Source organism: Elephas maximus, chromosome 9 (genome assembly GCF_024166365.1).
Source record: "Elephas maximus indicus isolate mEleMax1 chromosome 9, mEleMax1 primary haplotype, whole genome shotgun sequence".
Taxonomy (NCBI): Eukaryota; Metazoa; Chordata; class Mammalia; order Proboscidea; family Elephantidae; genus Elephas; species Elephas maximus.
In genome coordinates, this window is record NC_064827.1 from 103,417,813 (window position 1) to 103,430,689 (window position 12,877).

At 37.2% G+C, this 12,877-nt stretch overlaps 1 protein-coding gene across 4 annotated transcripts in view; it reads left to right on the forward strand.

The window, feature by feature from the left end:
• The window catches only part of NAA35 (N-alpha-acetyltransferase 35, NatC auxiliary subunit), a 96,919-nt gene that overhangs the window by 15,941 nt on the left and 68,101 nt on the right, over positions 1–12,877 (forward strand). For all 4 annotated transcript variants that reach the window (XM_049895924.1, XM_049895925.1, XM_049895923.1 and 1 more), the window contains exons 3-4: positions 1,632–1,665; positions 5,181–5,295. In XM_049895924.1, the coding sequence (XP_049751881.1) occupies positions 1,632–1,665; positions 5,181–5,295 (149 nt within the window). The remainder of the gene's footprint in view (positions 1–1,631; positions 1,666–5,180; positions 5,296–12,877) is intronic.

The window sequence follows — 12,877 nt, forward strand, 5'->3', positions numbered from 1 at the left end:
TGTGTACTTCACATTTCGTCAAACGATATTAAAGACGCATTCAAGGGTTGAGATTTAATAGTACTAACCAGATCCCGCGCTAGGGTAAGTGTGAGGTGCCTGCGGTGCAAAGTTTAAGAAGGCGTGACCTGCACCGTAGAGTTTGCACCTTACATTTGCACCTCATCTTCCTTCCATTAAGGAGTCCTGGTACACAGTGGTTAAGTGCTAACTGAAAGGTGGCAGCTGGAACCTACCAGCCGCCCTGTGGGAGAAAGATGTGGCAGTCTGGTTCCATAAAGATTTAAAAATTGGAGCAGTTCAGTTCTGTTCTATAGGGCTGCTATGAGTTGGGATCAACCTGATAGCAATGGGTTTTTTCATTACCCTGGTCCTGGCCCAGAGGTGTATAATTTTTACTGCTTCATCAAGGACATTCTTAAGTGAAATTGGAAAGAAAGTTTTGTTTTGTTTTTTAATCTGCAAGTGCGTAGAGGTGAAGACTACGCGGTTAGTTTAGTTTGATGCGTCACACTTGATTTGTCCTGAGGCTATGGCAGTTTTACCCTGTTGCTTTTTTTTGTTTGTTCCCACCATTGCTTTTGTACCATCAGTGCAAATGTTAACACAGTGAAAAAGCAAATAAAACCTTGCAGACTCCTGGGTTCCTGGAACACTCTTGAGAACCCCTAGGTTATGGGTGTATGTTCTCTTATGCTTTATTGTGGTATTGTGATACGTGGTTTTTCATTTGTTTATCTCTTTGGATATCTGAAGCTGTTAAATTGTTATTTAATTTAGGATTATTTAAGAAGATTGGGTGAAGTTCTGAAAATTGCCTGTTTATGTCTTCCACAGGACGTGACCATTGATATTTAGGATACTTAACAAATTATACCAACCCTACCCTGTCCAGCTGGAATCTCCTGGAGTGCTTTTAAAACTCTGCGTAGGCCTTATCCCTAGATTTAAGTGGTTTGAGTGCTATTGCTTGGGCATTGGGATTTATAAAAAAGCTTCTCAGGTGATTGTAATATGCAGCCAAGGTTGAGAACCACTGCTTTATAGAGAATGAGCACTGTTTTGATTAACAGTTTACTCAGGTATTTTCTACGTTATTAAAATATAATTTTTAAAAGCAGTTTTGACACTGTTCCTAGAATAAAAAGGGATTAGATTGGTTAAAAAACAACTTGAGAAATAGCAGTCAGTTTTATGGAAAAGTTTGCTTAGGAGAAATTTATAGTGATTTTTTAAAAAATGAGGTTGGTAATTCTGATTAGAATATTGTGGCCCATGTGGAGTCATTTGTTAGTTCTCAAAAACAGTTTCATTTTATTTCTAAATCACTTAATATATAGTATTCTTAGTATTTACTCACTGTGTAAAAAAAAAAAAACCAGTGCTGTCAAGTTGATTCCGACTCATAGCGACCCTATAGGACAGAGTAGAACTGCTCCATAGAGTTTCCAAGGAGACTCACTGTGTAGGAGACATTAATCATAGAAGTAATATAACCATTTCTTAGTAAATGAATTTTGAAGTAATGCAAGCACATTTTTTAGGTGCTATTTGTTTTGCTTTTTTTTAGAATTAAAAGTTGAATATAAATATGACATAATTCAAAGGCTTTTTCTCTTTGTTTCTTTTAGAATTAAAGTTGGGAGAACTGCTTCATGATAAGCTGTAAGTATTTGTATGCCCTTTGAAGTAGTGTCATGCAGTATTTCAGCCTGTTCTCATGTGAAGTGTAGTAGTCCTTCAGATTTGAGTAATTTTAAATTTCAAAGCTGTGAAAAAAAGGAAAAGGGAAACCTAATTTTAAGTGTGTTTTTAACCTTAGTAAGTAAGCTGTTTTGAAGGAGCTGACCCTAGTGTACCTAGTGAAACTGTGCCTGTGGTCCTATCCTTGAGAGTAGATGTACAGGATGTTGAATTTCTTGATGAAAAGATACCGGTTGTGGGTCATGTAATTTGCTGATGACCAGAGACTACTAAATGCTTGGGTGAAAGTAAATTGAGGCTCTGGAAAGGTAAAATAAAGGGAATTGCTTAATTTTATTTCCACTCACACAGATTTGTCTCAGTTCCCATACTACTATGACCAGGCTCAATTTTCAAGGTTAGGAATATGAAATTTTAAATTTGTAAGTGGACAGGATTGGACTTTCTGTGGGGGACACAGTTAGTGCCTGAAATTCCATTCTCATGCTTTAATGTGCATCACAGTCACCTGGAGGGCTCTTTAAATGACAGATTGCTTTTTAAATGAGAAGTTGCATGTCTAACAAGTTCCCAGGTAGGTGACGCTGTTGCTGCTGGTCTGGAGCCCACACTTTGAGAACCACCGTAGATCACCATTTTGATGAGGCAGGCAGTTACAGGAAAGACACATGGGAGAATACAGGCAAGTGGCTTCTGGCCATGGAACAAGGCTTGAGAGACATCTACTGGAGGACCTATCACTCTTGATTTCCCCAAGGTTTTAGACTCTGAGCCCAGGGAACACGCTTGCCGGCAGCCTCGTCTGACCACCTATTAAATATTGAAGTTGTGTACTTCCCCGTCCATATGTCCGTTAGCCTGTTTTTTCTTATCTCCGTAGCATGAACAATCTTGTAACATACTGTATAGTTTACTTATCTTTATCATTTATTGTCTGTTTCTTCCCCCAGAATGTAAGCTCCATGAAACAGGCAAATTTGTTTTGTTCCCGCATGCATCCCAAGACCCTAGAACAGTGCCTAGCACTAGTAGGTGCTCAGTAATTATTTGTCGAATGCATGAAATAGCTCATTTAATGCTACTATAGTTTCTGTAGTACTTTTTTACCAATGAGGCAAATATCTAATTGGTTTAGGGTTTTAATTATGCTATTAAAACCTTTGTTTAAAAGTTGTCATGTAAGTAATAAATGGATACTTTGTTTTAACAAATCCAGACATCAGAGATGAAACAAAAATTTCCCATGACACCCTCCCTGTTATAGAGTCCCTGGGTGGTGTAAACGGTTAACATGCTCAGCTGTTAACTAAAAGGTGGGAAGTTCAAGTCTACCCATAGATTCCTTGGAAGAAAGGTCTGGTGATCTACTTTAGAAAAATCTACCATTGAAAACCCTGTGGAATTCTGTTCTGACACACGTGGGGTCGCCATGAGTTGGAGTCAACTTGATGGCAATTAGTTTTTTAGTCACTGTTGCTGTAAGTTTCCATATTGTTGTGTTGCCTTCTAGACCATATAAAAAATACGTTTACAGGCATGAATAAACATCTATAAAAAATGAAATATAAATGGAATTATATGGTGTATATTATTCTGTAAGTTCCTTTCCTGTTTAATGTATCTTGGAGATCTTTTCATGTTGGTATGTAATAGTTCAACTTTGTTTTAACTGTTACATTGTATTGTATAAAATGGGTGTACCAAAATTTATTCTGTGGTGTCCCTATTGATGGACATTTAGATTGCAGCATTTTTTGGTAACATGGGAATGTTGAAGACATTTAACTTACATAAGCCTCTTTGTACATGCACGTGTAAAAATAATTTTTTAGGGTAGAAGCCTAAAAATAAAATGCCTGGCTTAAAGCGTTTGTTTTGTATTTTAATGGATTCAGCCAAATTTTCCTCAAAGTCTTTATTAATTTACACTCCCATCAACAGTGTTTGAGAGTACACAGGTTTTTGGGTTTTTTTTTTTTTTTTAATTTTCCTGTCTCAAGGCCAAAAAAAATTTTGTTTTATTTTTTATTACCTGATTCCGTTTCAGTTTGTGTAGCTTTTCCCTTTTTTATTAGCAGTTTATATTTTCTCTTCTGTGAATTGTTTCTATCGTTTGCCTATTTTTCTTTGAAATTATTTGCCTTTTCTTTTTTTTGTATAAGTTGTATATTCTGGATATAAACCTTTTTAAAATTGTCTATATTAAAAGTGTTTCCCCAGATTATTGTCAGTGTTTAACCATCTGTGGTTCATTGTTTTATATAATCTTAACATTTTTATACAATTAAAGCTATCAGCTTTTCCTTTTATAGCTTCTTTGTAAAAAATTAAAGTTTTTTGTTGTTGTCTCTTTGAGGTTTAGAACTTAAACCTGTCTGGGATTTATATTTTCAAAATGGTGTGAATCAAAAATTTAACTTTTTCCAGATTGTTAGCAACTTGCCTCAGCGTCATTTATTGACTAATTCACTGTTTTCCCACTAGTTTGAAATTCCATCTTTATCATACATAATTCCCACCTTGATCTTTGTATTCTAGAACACTTTTAATTATTATAGCTTTGTGGTATTATTTGATATCTTGTGAATCCCTGTTTTTATTTTTTCAGTAAAATTTTTTCAAGACTTTTCCATTCTTGCATATTTTCTCGTTTGGCTTGGCAGGCTTTTTGAAAAATAAACCAGTTGGGGTTTGATTACCATTGCACCAAATTTATAGCTGAGAGCTGTCTTCAACAATACTGTCAGAATAGCTAATTAGTCTGTCTCCTTAAAGTTCTCTTTGATGTCCTACTGCAGCTTTTTTCTGAGAGCAATGCCTTAGGGTAACAAGTAGATTTCTTTGTTTTCCCCGTAGTCTAAAGACTTAGACTAGGCAAAATACGGAGTCATTAGCTCCATCGACAACCAAGCCTTCTTCTAGGCTTTTCTTTTTCCTCCCTCATTTTTTGACATATACCTCAGTTAATGATAAACTTACTAATCAGTCCACAGTGCCTCACAGTTATGTGCTTTTATGGCTCGTTAGCCACAAATACCAGACCTTCAGGATTTCTGGATTATTTTTGATTGTCAAATTGCCAAAATTTTGGACATTGTAGGTAGTAATGTGCCAGATTATTAGACTTTTAAGATACAAAGGAAGTGAAAAAGAAGTAAAATTTACATATTTATTTTAAACATGACTCTCTAAAAAAAAAAAAAAAATGTTGAATAGTTACAGAAAATATTTAAGGCAAAAAACAAAAAAACCAAACCCAGTGCCGTTGAGTCGATTCCGACTCACAGCGACCCTATAGGCAGGCAAAGTGAAATCCACTACCTAACAGATGACCTGCTTCCTTTTTTTCTGAAAATTTCTGTGCATAAAAGACATCTTTTGTTTTTTAAGTACTAATAATTTTTACACCATTGTGAAAGCCTGGGTAAGCATACTGGTTTAAAAACAATTTGTGGGGTCAATTTTTTTCTTTGTAGATTTGGTCTTTTTGAAGCCATGTCTGCTATTGAAATGATGGATCCCAAGATGGACGCTGGCATGATCGGAAATCAAGTTAATCGAAAAGTTCTCAATTTTGAGCAAGCCATCAAGGTAGTTACCACTGCACCTTCTGTATTTTCTTTTATCTTTTTTTTTTTTCTGTGTCGTATGTTAAAAGTTTATACTTAATAATGAATCAAACTTAGTGTAATTAAAGTACAGTTTTCTTAAAAGCGTTTGCAGGTATGGGAATAGAAACGCGTATTAACCTTTAATTATCTGTTTCTGTTGAAATCTGGAATCGTTTGAGGTATTCATTAAAAGCTTGCTCTAAATGTGTGTGTGTGTGTTTATTATTTTTTTCTTATTAACTTTTATTAAGCTTGAAGTGAACGTTTACAAATCCAATCAGTCTGTCACATATAAGTTTACATACATCTCACTCCCTACTCCCACTTGCTCTCCCCCTCTTGAGTCAGCCCTTTCAGTCTCTCCTTTCGTGACAATTTTGCCGGCTTCCCTCTCTCTCTATCCTCCCATCCCCCCTCCAGACAAGAGTTGCCAACACACTCTCAAGTGTCCACCTGATATAATTAGCTCACTCTTCATCAGCATCTCTCTCCCACCCGCTGACCAGTCCCTTTCATGTCTGATGAGTTGTCTTCGGGGATGGTTCCTGTCCTGTGCCAACAGAAGGTCTGGGGACCATGGCCGCCGGGATTCCTCTAGTCTCAGTCAGACCATTAAGTTTGGTCTTTTTATGAGAATTTGGGGTCTGTATCCCACTGATCTCCTGCTCCCTCAGGGGTCCTCTGCTGTGCTCCCTGTCAGGGCAGTCATCGATTGTGGCCGGGCACCAACTAGTTCTTCTGGTCTCAGGATGATGTAGGTCTCTGGTTCATGTGGCCCTTTCTGTCTCTTGGGCTCTTAGTTGTCGTGTGGCCTTGGTGTTCTTCATTTTCCTTTGCTCCAGGTGGGTTGAGACCAATTGATGCATCTTAGATGGCCGCTTGTTAGCATTTAAGACCCCAGACGCCACATTTCAAAGTGGGATGCAGGATGATTTCATAATAGAATTATATTGCCAATTGACTTAGAAGTCCCCGCAAACCATGTTCCCCAGACCCCCGCCCTTGCTCCGCTGACCTTTGAAGCATTCATTTTATCCCGGAAACTTCTTAGCTTTTGGTCCAGTCCAATTGAGCTGACCTTCCATGTATTGAGTGTTGTCTTTCCCTTCACCTAAAGCAGTTCTTATCTACTGATTAATCAATAAAAAACCCTCTCCCACCCTCCCTCCCTTCCCCCCTCGTAACCACAAAAGTATGTGTTCTTCTCAGGTTTACTATTTCTCAAGATCTTATAATAGTGGTCTTATACAATATTTGTCCTTTTGCCTCTGACTCATTTCGCTCAGCATAATGCCTTCCAGGTTCCTCCATGTTATGAAATGTTTCACAGATTCGTCACTGCTCTTTATCGATGCGTAGTATTCCATTGTGTGAATATACCACAATTTATTTACCCATTCATCCGTTGATGGACACCTTGGTTGCTTCCAGCTTTTTGCTATTGTAAACAGAGCTGCAATAAACATGGGTGTGCATATATCTGTTTGTATGAAGGCTCTTGTCTCTCTAGGGTATATTCCCAGGAGTGGAATTTCTGGGTTGTATGGTAGTTCTATTTCTAACTGTTTCAGATAATGCCAGATAGATTTCCAAAGTGGTTGTACCATTTTACATTCCCACCAGCAGTGTATAAGAGTTCCAATCTCTCCGCAGCCCCTCTCCAACATTTATTATTTTGTGTTTTTTGGATTAATGCCAGCCTTGCTGGTGTGAGATGGAATCTCATCGTGGTTTTAATTTGCATTTCTCTAATGGCTAATGATCGAGAGCATTTTCTCATGTATCTGTTGGCTGCCTGAATATCTTCTTTAGTGAAATGTGTGTTCATATCCTTTGCCCACTTCTTGATTGGGTTGTTTGTCTTTTTGTGGTTGAGTTTTGACAGAATCATGTAGATTTTAGAGATCAGGCGGTGGTCGGAGATGTCATAGCTGAAAATTCTTTCCCAGTCTGTAGGTGGTCTTTTTACTCTTTTGGTGAAGTCTTTAGATGAGCTTAGGTGTTTGATTTTTAGGAGCTCCCAGTTATCGGGTTTCTCTTCATCATTTTTGGTAATGTTTTGTATTCTGTTTAGGCCTTGTATTAGGGCTCCTAGGGTTGTCCCAATTTTTTCTTCCATGATCTTTATCGTTTTAGTCTTTATGTTTAGGTCTTTGATCCACTTGGAGTTAGTTTTTGTGCATGGTGTAAGGTATGGGTCCTGTTTCATTTTTTTGCAAATGGATATCCAGTTATGCCAGCACCATTTGTTAAAAAGGCTGTCTTTTCCCCAATTAATTGACACTGGTCCTTTGTCAAATATCAGCTGCTCATACGTGGATGGATCTCTGTCTGGGTTCTCAATTCTGTTCCATTGGTCTGTGTGCCTGTTGTTGTACCAGTACCAGGCTGTATAATAGGTTCTGAAATCAGGTAAAGTGAGGCCTCCCACTTTCTTCTTCTTTTTCAGTAGTGCTTTGCTTATCCGGGGCTTCTTTCCCTTCCATATGAAATTGGTGATTTGTTTCTCTATCCCCTCAAAATATGACATTGGAAGTTGGATCGGAAGTACGTTAAATGTATAGATGGCTTTTGGTAGAATAGACATTTTTACTATGTTAAGTCTTCCTATCCATGAGCAAGGTATGTTTTTCCACTTAAGTATGTCCTTTTGAATTTCTTGTAGTAGAGCTTTGTAGTTTTCTTTGTATAGGTCTTTTACATCCTTGGTAAGATTTATTCCTAAGTATCTTAGCTTCTTGGGGGCTACTGTGAATGGTATTGATTTGGTTATTTCCTCTTCCATGTTCTTTTTGTTGATGTAGAGGAATCCAAGTGATTTTTGTATGTTTATTTTATAACCTGAGACTCTGCCAAACTCTTCTATTAGTTTCAGTAGTTTTCTGGAGGATTCCTTAGGGTTTTCTGTGTATATAATCATGTCATCTGCAAATAGTGATAACTTTACTTCTTCCTTGCCAATCCGGATACCTTTTATTTCTTTGTCTAACCTAATTGCCCTGGCTAGGACTTCCAGCACGATGTTGAATAAGAGCGGTGATAAAGGGCATCCTTGTCTGGTTCCCGTTCTCAAGGGAAATGCTTTCAGGTTCTCTCCATTTAGAGTGATATTGGCTGTTGGCTTTGCATAAATTTATTATGTTGAGGAATTTTCCTTCAATTCCTATTTTGGTAAGAGTTTTTATCATAAATGGGTGTTGGACTTTGTCAAATGCCTTTTCTGCATCAGTTGATAAGATCATGTGGTTTTTGTCTTTTGTTTTATTTATGTGATGGATTACATTGATGGTTTTTCTGATATTAAACCAGCCTTGCATACCTGGTATAAATCCCACTTGATCAGGGTGAATTATTTTTTTGATGTGTTGTTGGATTCTATTGGCTAGAATTTTGTTGAGGATTTTTTCATCTATGTTCATGAGGGATATAGGTCTATAATTTTCTTTTTTTGTAATGTCTTTACCTGGTTTTGGTATCAGGGAGATGGTGGCTTCATAGAATGAGTTGGGTAGTATTCTGTCATTTTCTGTGCTTTGGAATACCTTCAGAAGTAGTGGTGTTAACTCTTCTCTGAAAGTTTGGTAAAACTCTGCAGTGAAGCCGTCCGGGCCAGGGCTTTTTTTTGATGGGAGTTTTTTGATTACCGTTTCAATCTCTTTTTTTGTTCTGGGTCTATTTAGTTGTTCTACTTCTGAATGTGTTAGTTTAGGTAGGTAGTGTTTTTCCAGGAATTCATCCGTTTCTTCTAGGTTTGCAAATTTGTTAGAGTACAATTTTTCATAATAATCTGAAATGATTCTTTTAATTTCATTTGGTTCTGTTGTGATGTGGTCCTTCTCATTTCTTATTCGGGTTATTTGTTTCCTTTCCTGTATTTCTTTAGTCAGTCTAGCCAATGGTTTATCAATTTTGTTAATTTTTTCAAAGAACCAGCTTTTGGCTTTGTTAATTCGTTCAATTGTTTTTCTGTTCTCTAATTCATTTAGTTCAGCTCTAATTTTTATTATTTGTTTTCTTCTGGTGCCTGATGGATTCTTTTGTTGCTCACTTTCTATTTGTTCAAGTTGTAGGGACAGTTCTCTGATTTTGGCTCTTTCTTCTTTTTGTATGTGTGCATTTATCGATATAAATTGGCCTCTGAGCACTGCTTTTGCTGTGTCCCAGAGGTTTTGATAGGAAGTATTTTTATTCTCGTTGCTTTCTATGAATTTCCTTATTCCCTCCTTGATGTCTTCTATAACCCAGTCTTTTTTCAGGAGGGTATTGTTCAGTTTCCAAGTATTTGATTCCTTTTCCCTAGTTTTTCTGTTATTGATCTCTAGTTTTATTGCCTTGTGGTCTGAGAAGATGCTTTGTAATATTTCGATGTTTGGACTCTGCAAAGGTTTGTTTTATGACCTAATATGTGGTCTATTCTAGAGAATGTTCCATGTGCGCTGGAAAAAAAAGTATATTTTGCAGCAGTTGGGTGGAGAGTTCTGTATAAGTCAATGAGGTCAAGTTGGTTGATTGTTGTAATTAGATCTTCCGTGTCTCTATTGAGCTTCTTACTGGATGTCCTGTCCTTCTCCGAAAGTGGTGTGTTGAAGTCTCCTACTATAATTGTGGAGGTATCTATCTCACTTTTCAATTCTGTTAAGATTTGATTTATGTATCTTGCAGCCCTGTCATTGGGTGCATAAATATTTAATATGGTTATGTCTTCCTGATCAATTGTCCCTTTTATCATTATATAGTGTCCTCCTTTATTCTTTGTCGTGGATTTAAGTCTAAAGTCTATTTTGTCAGAAATTAATATTGCTACTCCTCTTCTTTTTTGCTTATTGTTTGCTTGATATACTTTTTTCCATCCTTTGAGTTTTAGTTTGTTTGTGTCTCTAAGTCTAAGGTGTGTCTCTTGTAGGCAGCATATAGATGGATCGTGTTTCTTTATCCAGTCTGTGACCCTCTGTCTCTTTATTGGTGCATTTAGTTCATTTACATTCAGCGTAATTATAGATAAGTAAGTTTTTAGTGCTGTCATTTTGATGCCTTTTTATGTGTGTTGTTGACAATTTCATTTTTCCACATACTTTTTTGTGCTGAGGCGTTTTTCTTAGTAAATTGTGAGATCCTCATTTTCATAGTGTTTGACTTTATGTTAGTTGAGTCGTTACATTTTTCTTGGCTTTTATCTTGAGTTATAGAGTTGTTATACCTCTTTGTGGTTACCTTATTATTTACCCCTATTTTTCTAAGTAAAAACCTAACTTGTATTGTTCTATATCGCCTTGTATCACTCTCCATATGGCAGTTCAATGCCTCCTGTATTTAGTCCCTCTTTTTGATTATTGTGATCTTTTACCTATTGACTTCCATGATTCCCTGTTATGTGTATTTTTTTTTTTAATTAATCTTAATTTGTTTGTTTTTGTGATTTCCCTATTTGAGTTGATATCAGGACGTTCTGTTTTGTGACCTTGTGTTGTGCTGATATCTGATATTATTGGTTCTCTGACCAAACAATATCCTTTAGTATTTCTTGTAGCTTTGGTTTGGTTTTTGCAAATTCTCTAAACTTGTGTTTATCTGTAAATATCTTAATTTCACCTTCATATTTCAGAGAGAGTTTTGCTGGATATATGATCCTTGGCTGGCAGTTTTTCTCCTTCAGTGTTCTGTATATGTCGTCCCATTCCCTTCTTGCCTGCATGGTTTCTGCTGAGTAGTCTGAACTTATTCTTACTGATTCTCCCTTGAAGGAAACCTTTCTTTTCTCCCTGGCCGCTTTTAAAATTTTCTGTTTATCTTTGGTTTTGGCGAGTTTGATGATAATATATCTTGGTGTTTTTCTTTTTCGATCCATCTTAAATGGGGTTCGATGAGCATCTTGGATAGATATCCTTTCGTCTTTCATGATGTCAGGGAAGTTTTCTGTCAGGAGTTCTTCAACTATTTTCTCTGTGTTTTCTGTCCCCCCTCCTTGCTCTGGGACTCCAATCACCCACAGGTTATCCTTGATAGAGTCCCACATGATTCTTAGGGTTTCTTCATTTTTTTTAATTCTTTTACCTGATTTTTTTTCAGCTATGTTGGTGTTGATTCCCTGGTCCTCCAGATGTCCCAGTCTGCATTCTAATTGCTCGAGTCTGCTCCTCTGACTTCCTATTGCGTTGTCTAATTCTGTAATTTTATTGTTAATCTTTTGGATTTCTACATGCTGTCTCTCTATGGATTCCTGCAACTTATTAATTTTTCCAGTATGTTCTTGAATAATCTTTTTGAGTTCTTCAACAGTTTTATCAGTGTGTTCCTTGGCTTTTTCTGCAGTTATCCTAATTTCATTTGTGATATCTTTAAGCATTCTGTAAATTAGTTTTTTATATTCTGTATCTGATAATTCCAGGATTGTATCTTCATTTGGGAAAGATTTTGATTCTTTTGTTTAGGGGGTTGGAGAAGCTGTCATGGTCTGCTTCTTTAAGTGGTTTGATATGGATTGTTGTCTCCGAGCCATCACTGGGAAACTAGTTTTTCCAGAAATTCTGCTAAAAAAAAAAAATGCAATCAGATCCCTATCAGAGTTCTCCCTCTGGCTCAGGCTATTCGGATGTTAATGAAGCCGCCTGCATCCAGTCCAAATCCCGGCGGGACGGTTCCCCGGCTGGGACGCTGCTCTCCCCGTTCCAAGACCAGTCACTGCCTCCCGGGGACTTCTCCTACCGGCTGCGTCCCACGCCGCCCACGGAACCGGCTGGTCCCCTTCCCGGGGTTAGTTCAGGGGGGTGGAGCAGCTCTCTGTGCTTGTGCCGTACCTGACTGGTACGCTGGCTCCAGGCTCTGAAAATGATAGCTGCTTCCCCGTATTAGTTCCTTCTCCGTCTCTAAATCTGTGTTTGTTGTTCAGGGTTCGTAGATTGTTATGTACGTGATCGATTCACTTGTTTTTCTGTGTCTTTGTTGTAAGAGGGATCCGAGGTAGCGTCTGCCTAGTCCGCCATCTTGGCTCCGCCCTCTGTTTATTATTTTTTGAAAGCATTTGAGTGTACAAGTGTCGGAATAATTGGTTTAGGAATTAAATTCTAATGAATTTGAAATCGACTCAATGAGAATTGATTTAAAAATTCATTCGCAGTTGCCAAAGAATTTAATTTTATATATTTTATTAATAAAATTTTGCTAAGCAAATGGATATTGTATACAAAATTTACAAATAATATAGTTGATCAGAGGAGCCCTGGTGGCTCAGTGGCTATGTGCTTAACTGTGAACCGAAAGGTCAGCGGCTTGAACCTGCCAGCCCATCTGCAGAGGTAAGGTGGTGGCAGCCTGCTTCTGAAAAGATTTACAGAAACCCTATTTTTGTCCTCTCGTGTCGCTATGAGTCGAAATCAACTCCACATCAATGGGTTTATAGTTAATCGATTTAAGGGAAATGTTTTAAAAATGTTAACTTTTTCCCTTGCAACTAATTTCATTCCATTAAAATGATTTACATCTATTAATGCTTAAAACTGATTTTACTTTGCTTTAAAAATACTTGTTTGTTTGGGTTTTCATTTCTTTATAAAGGCCTTTATTCT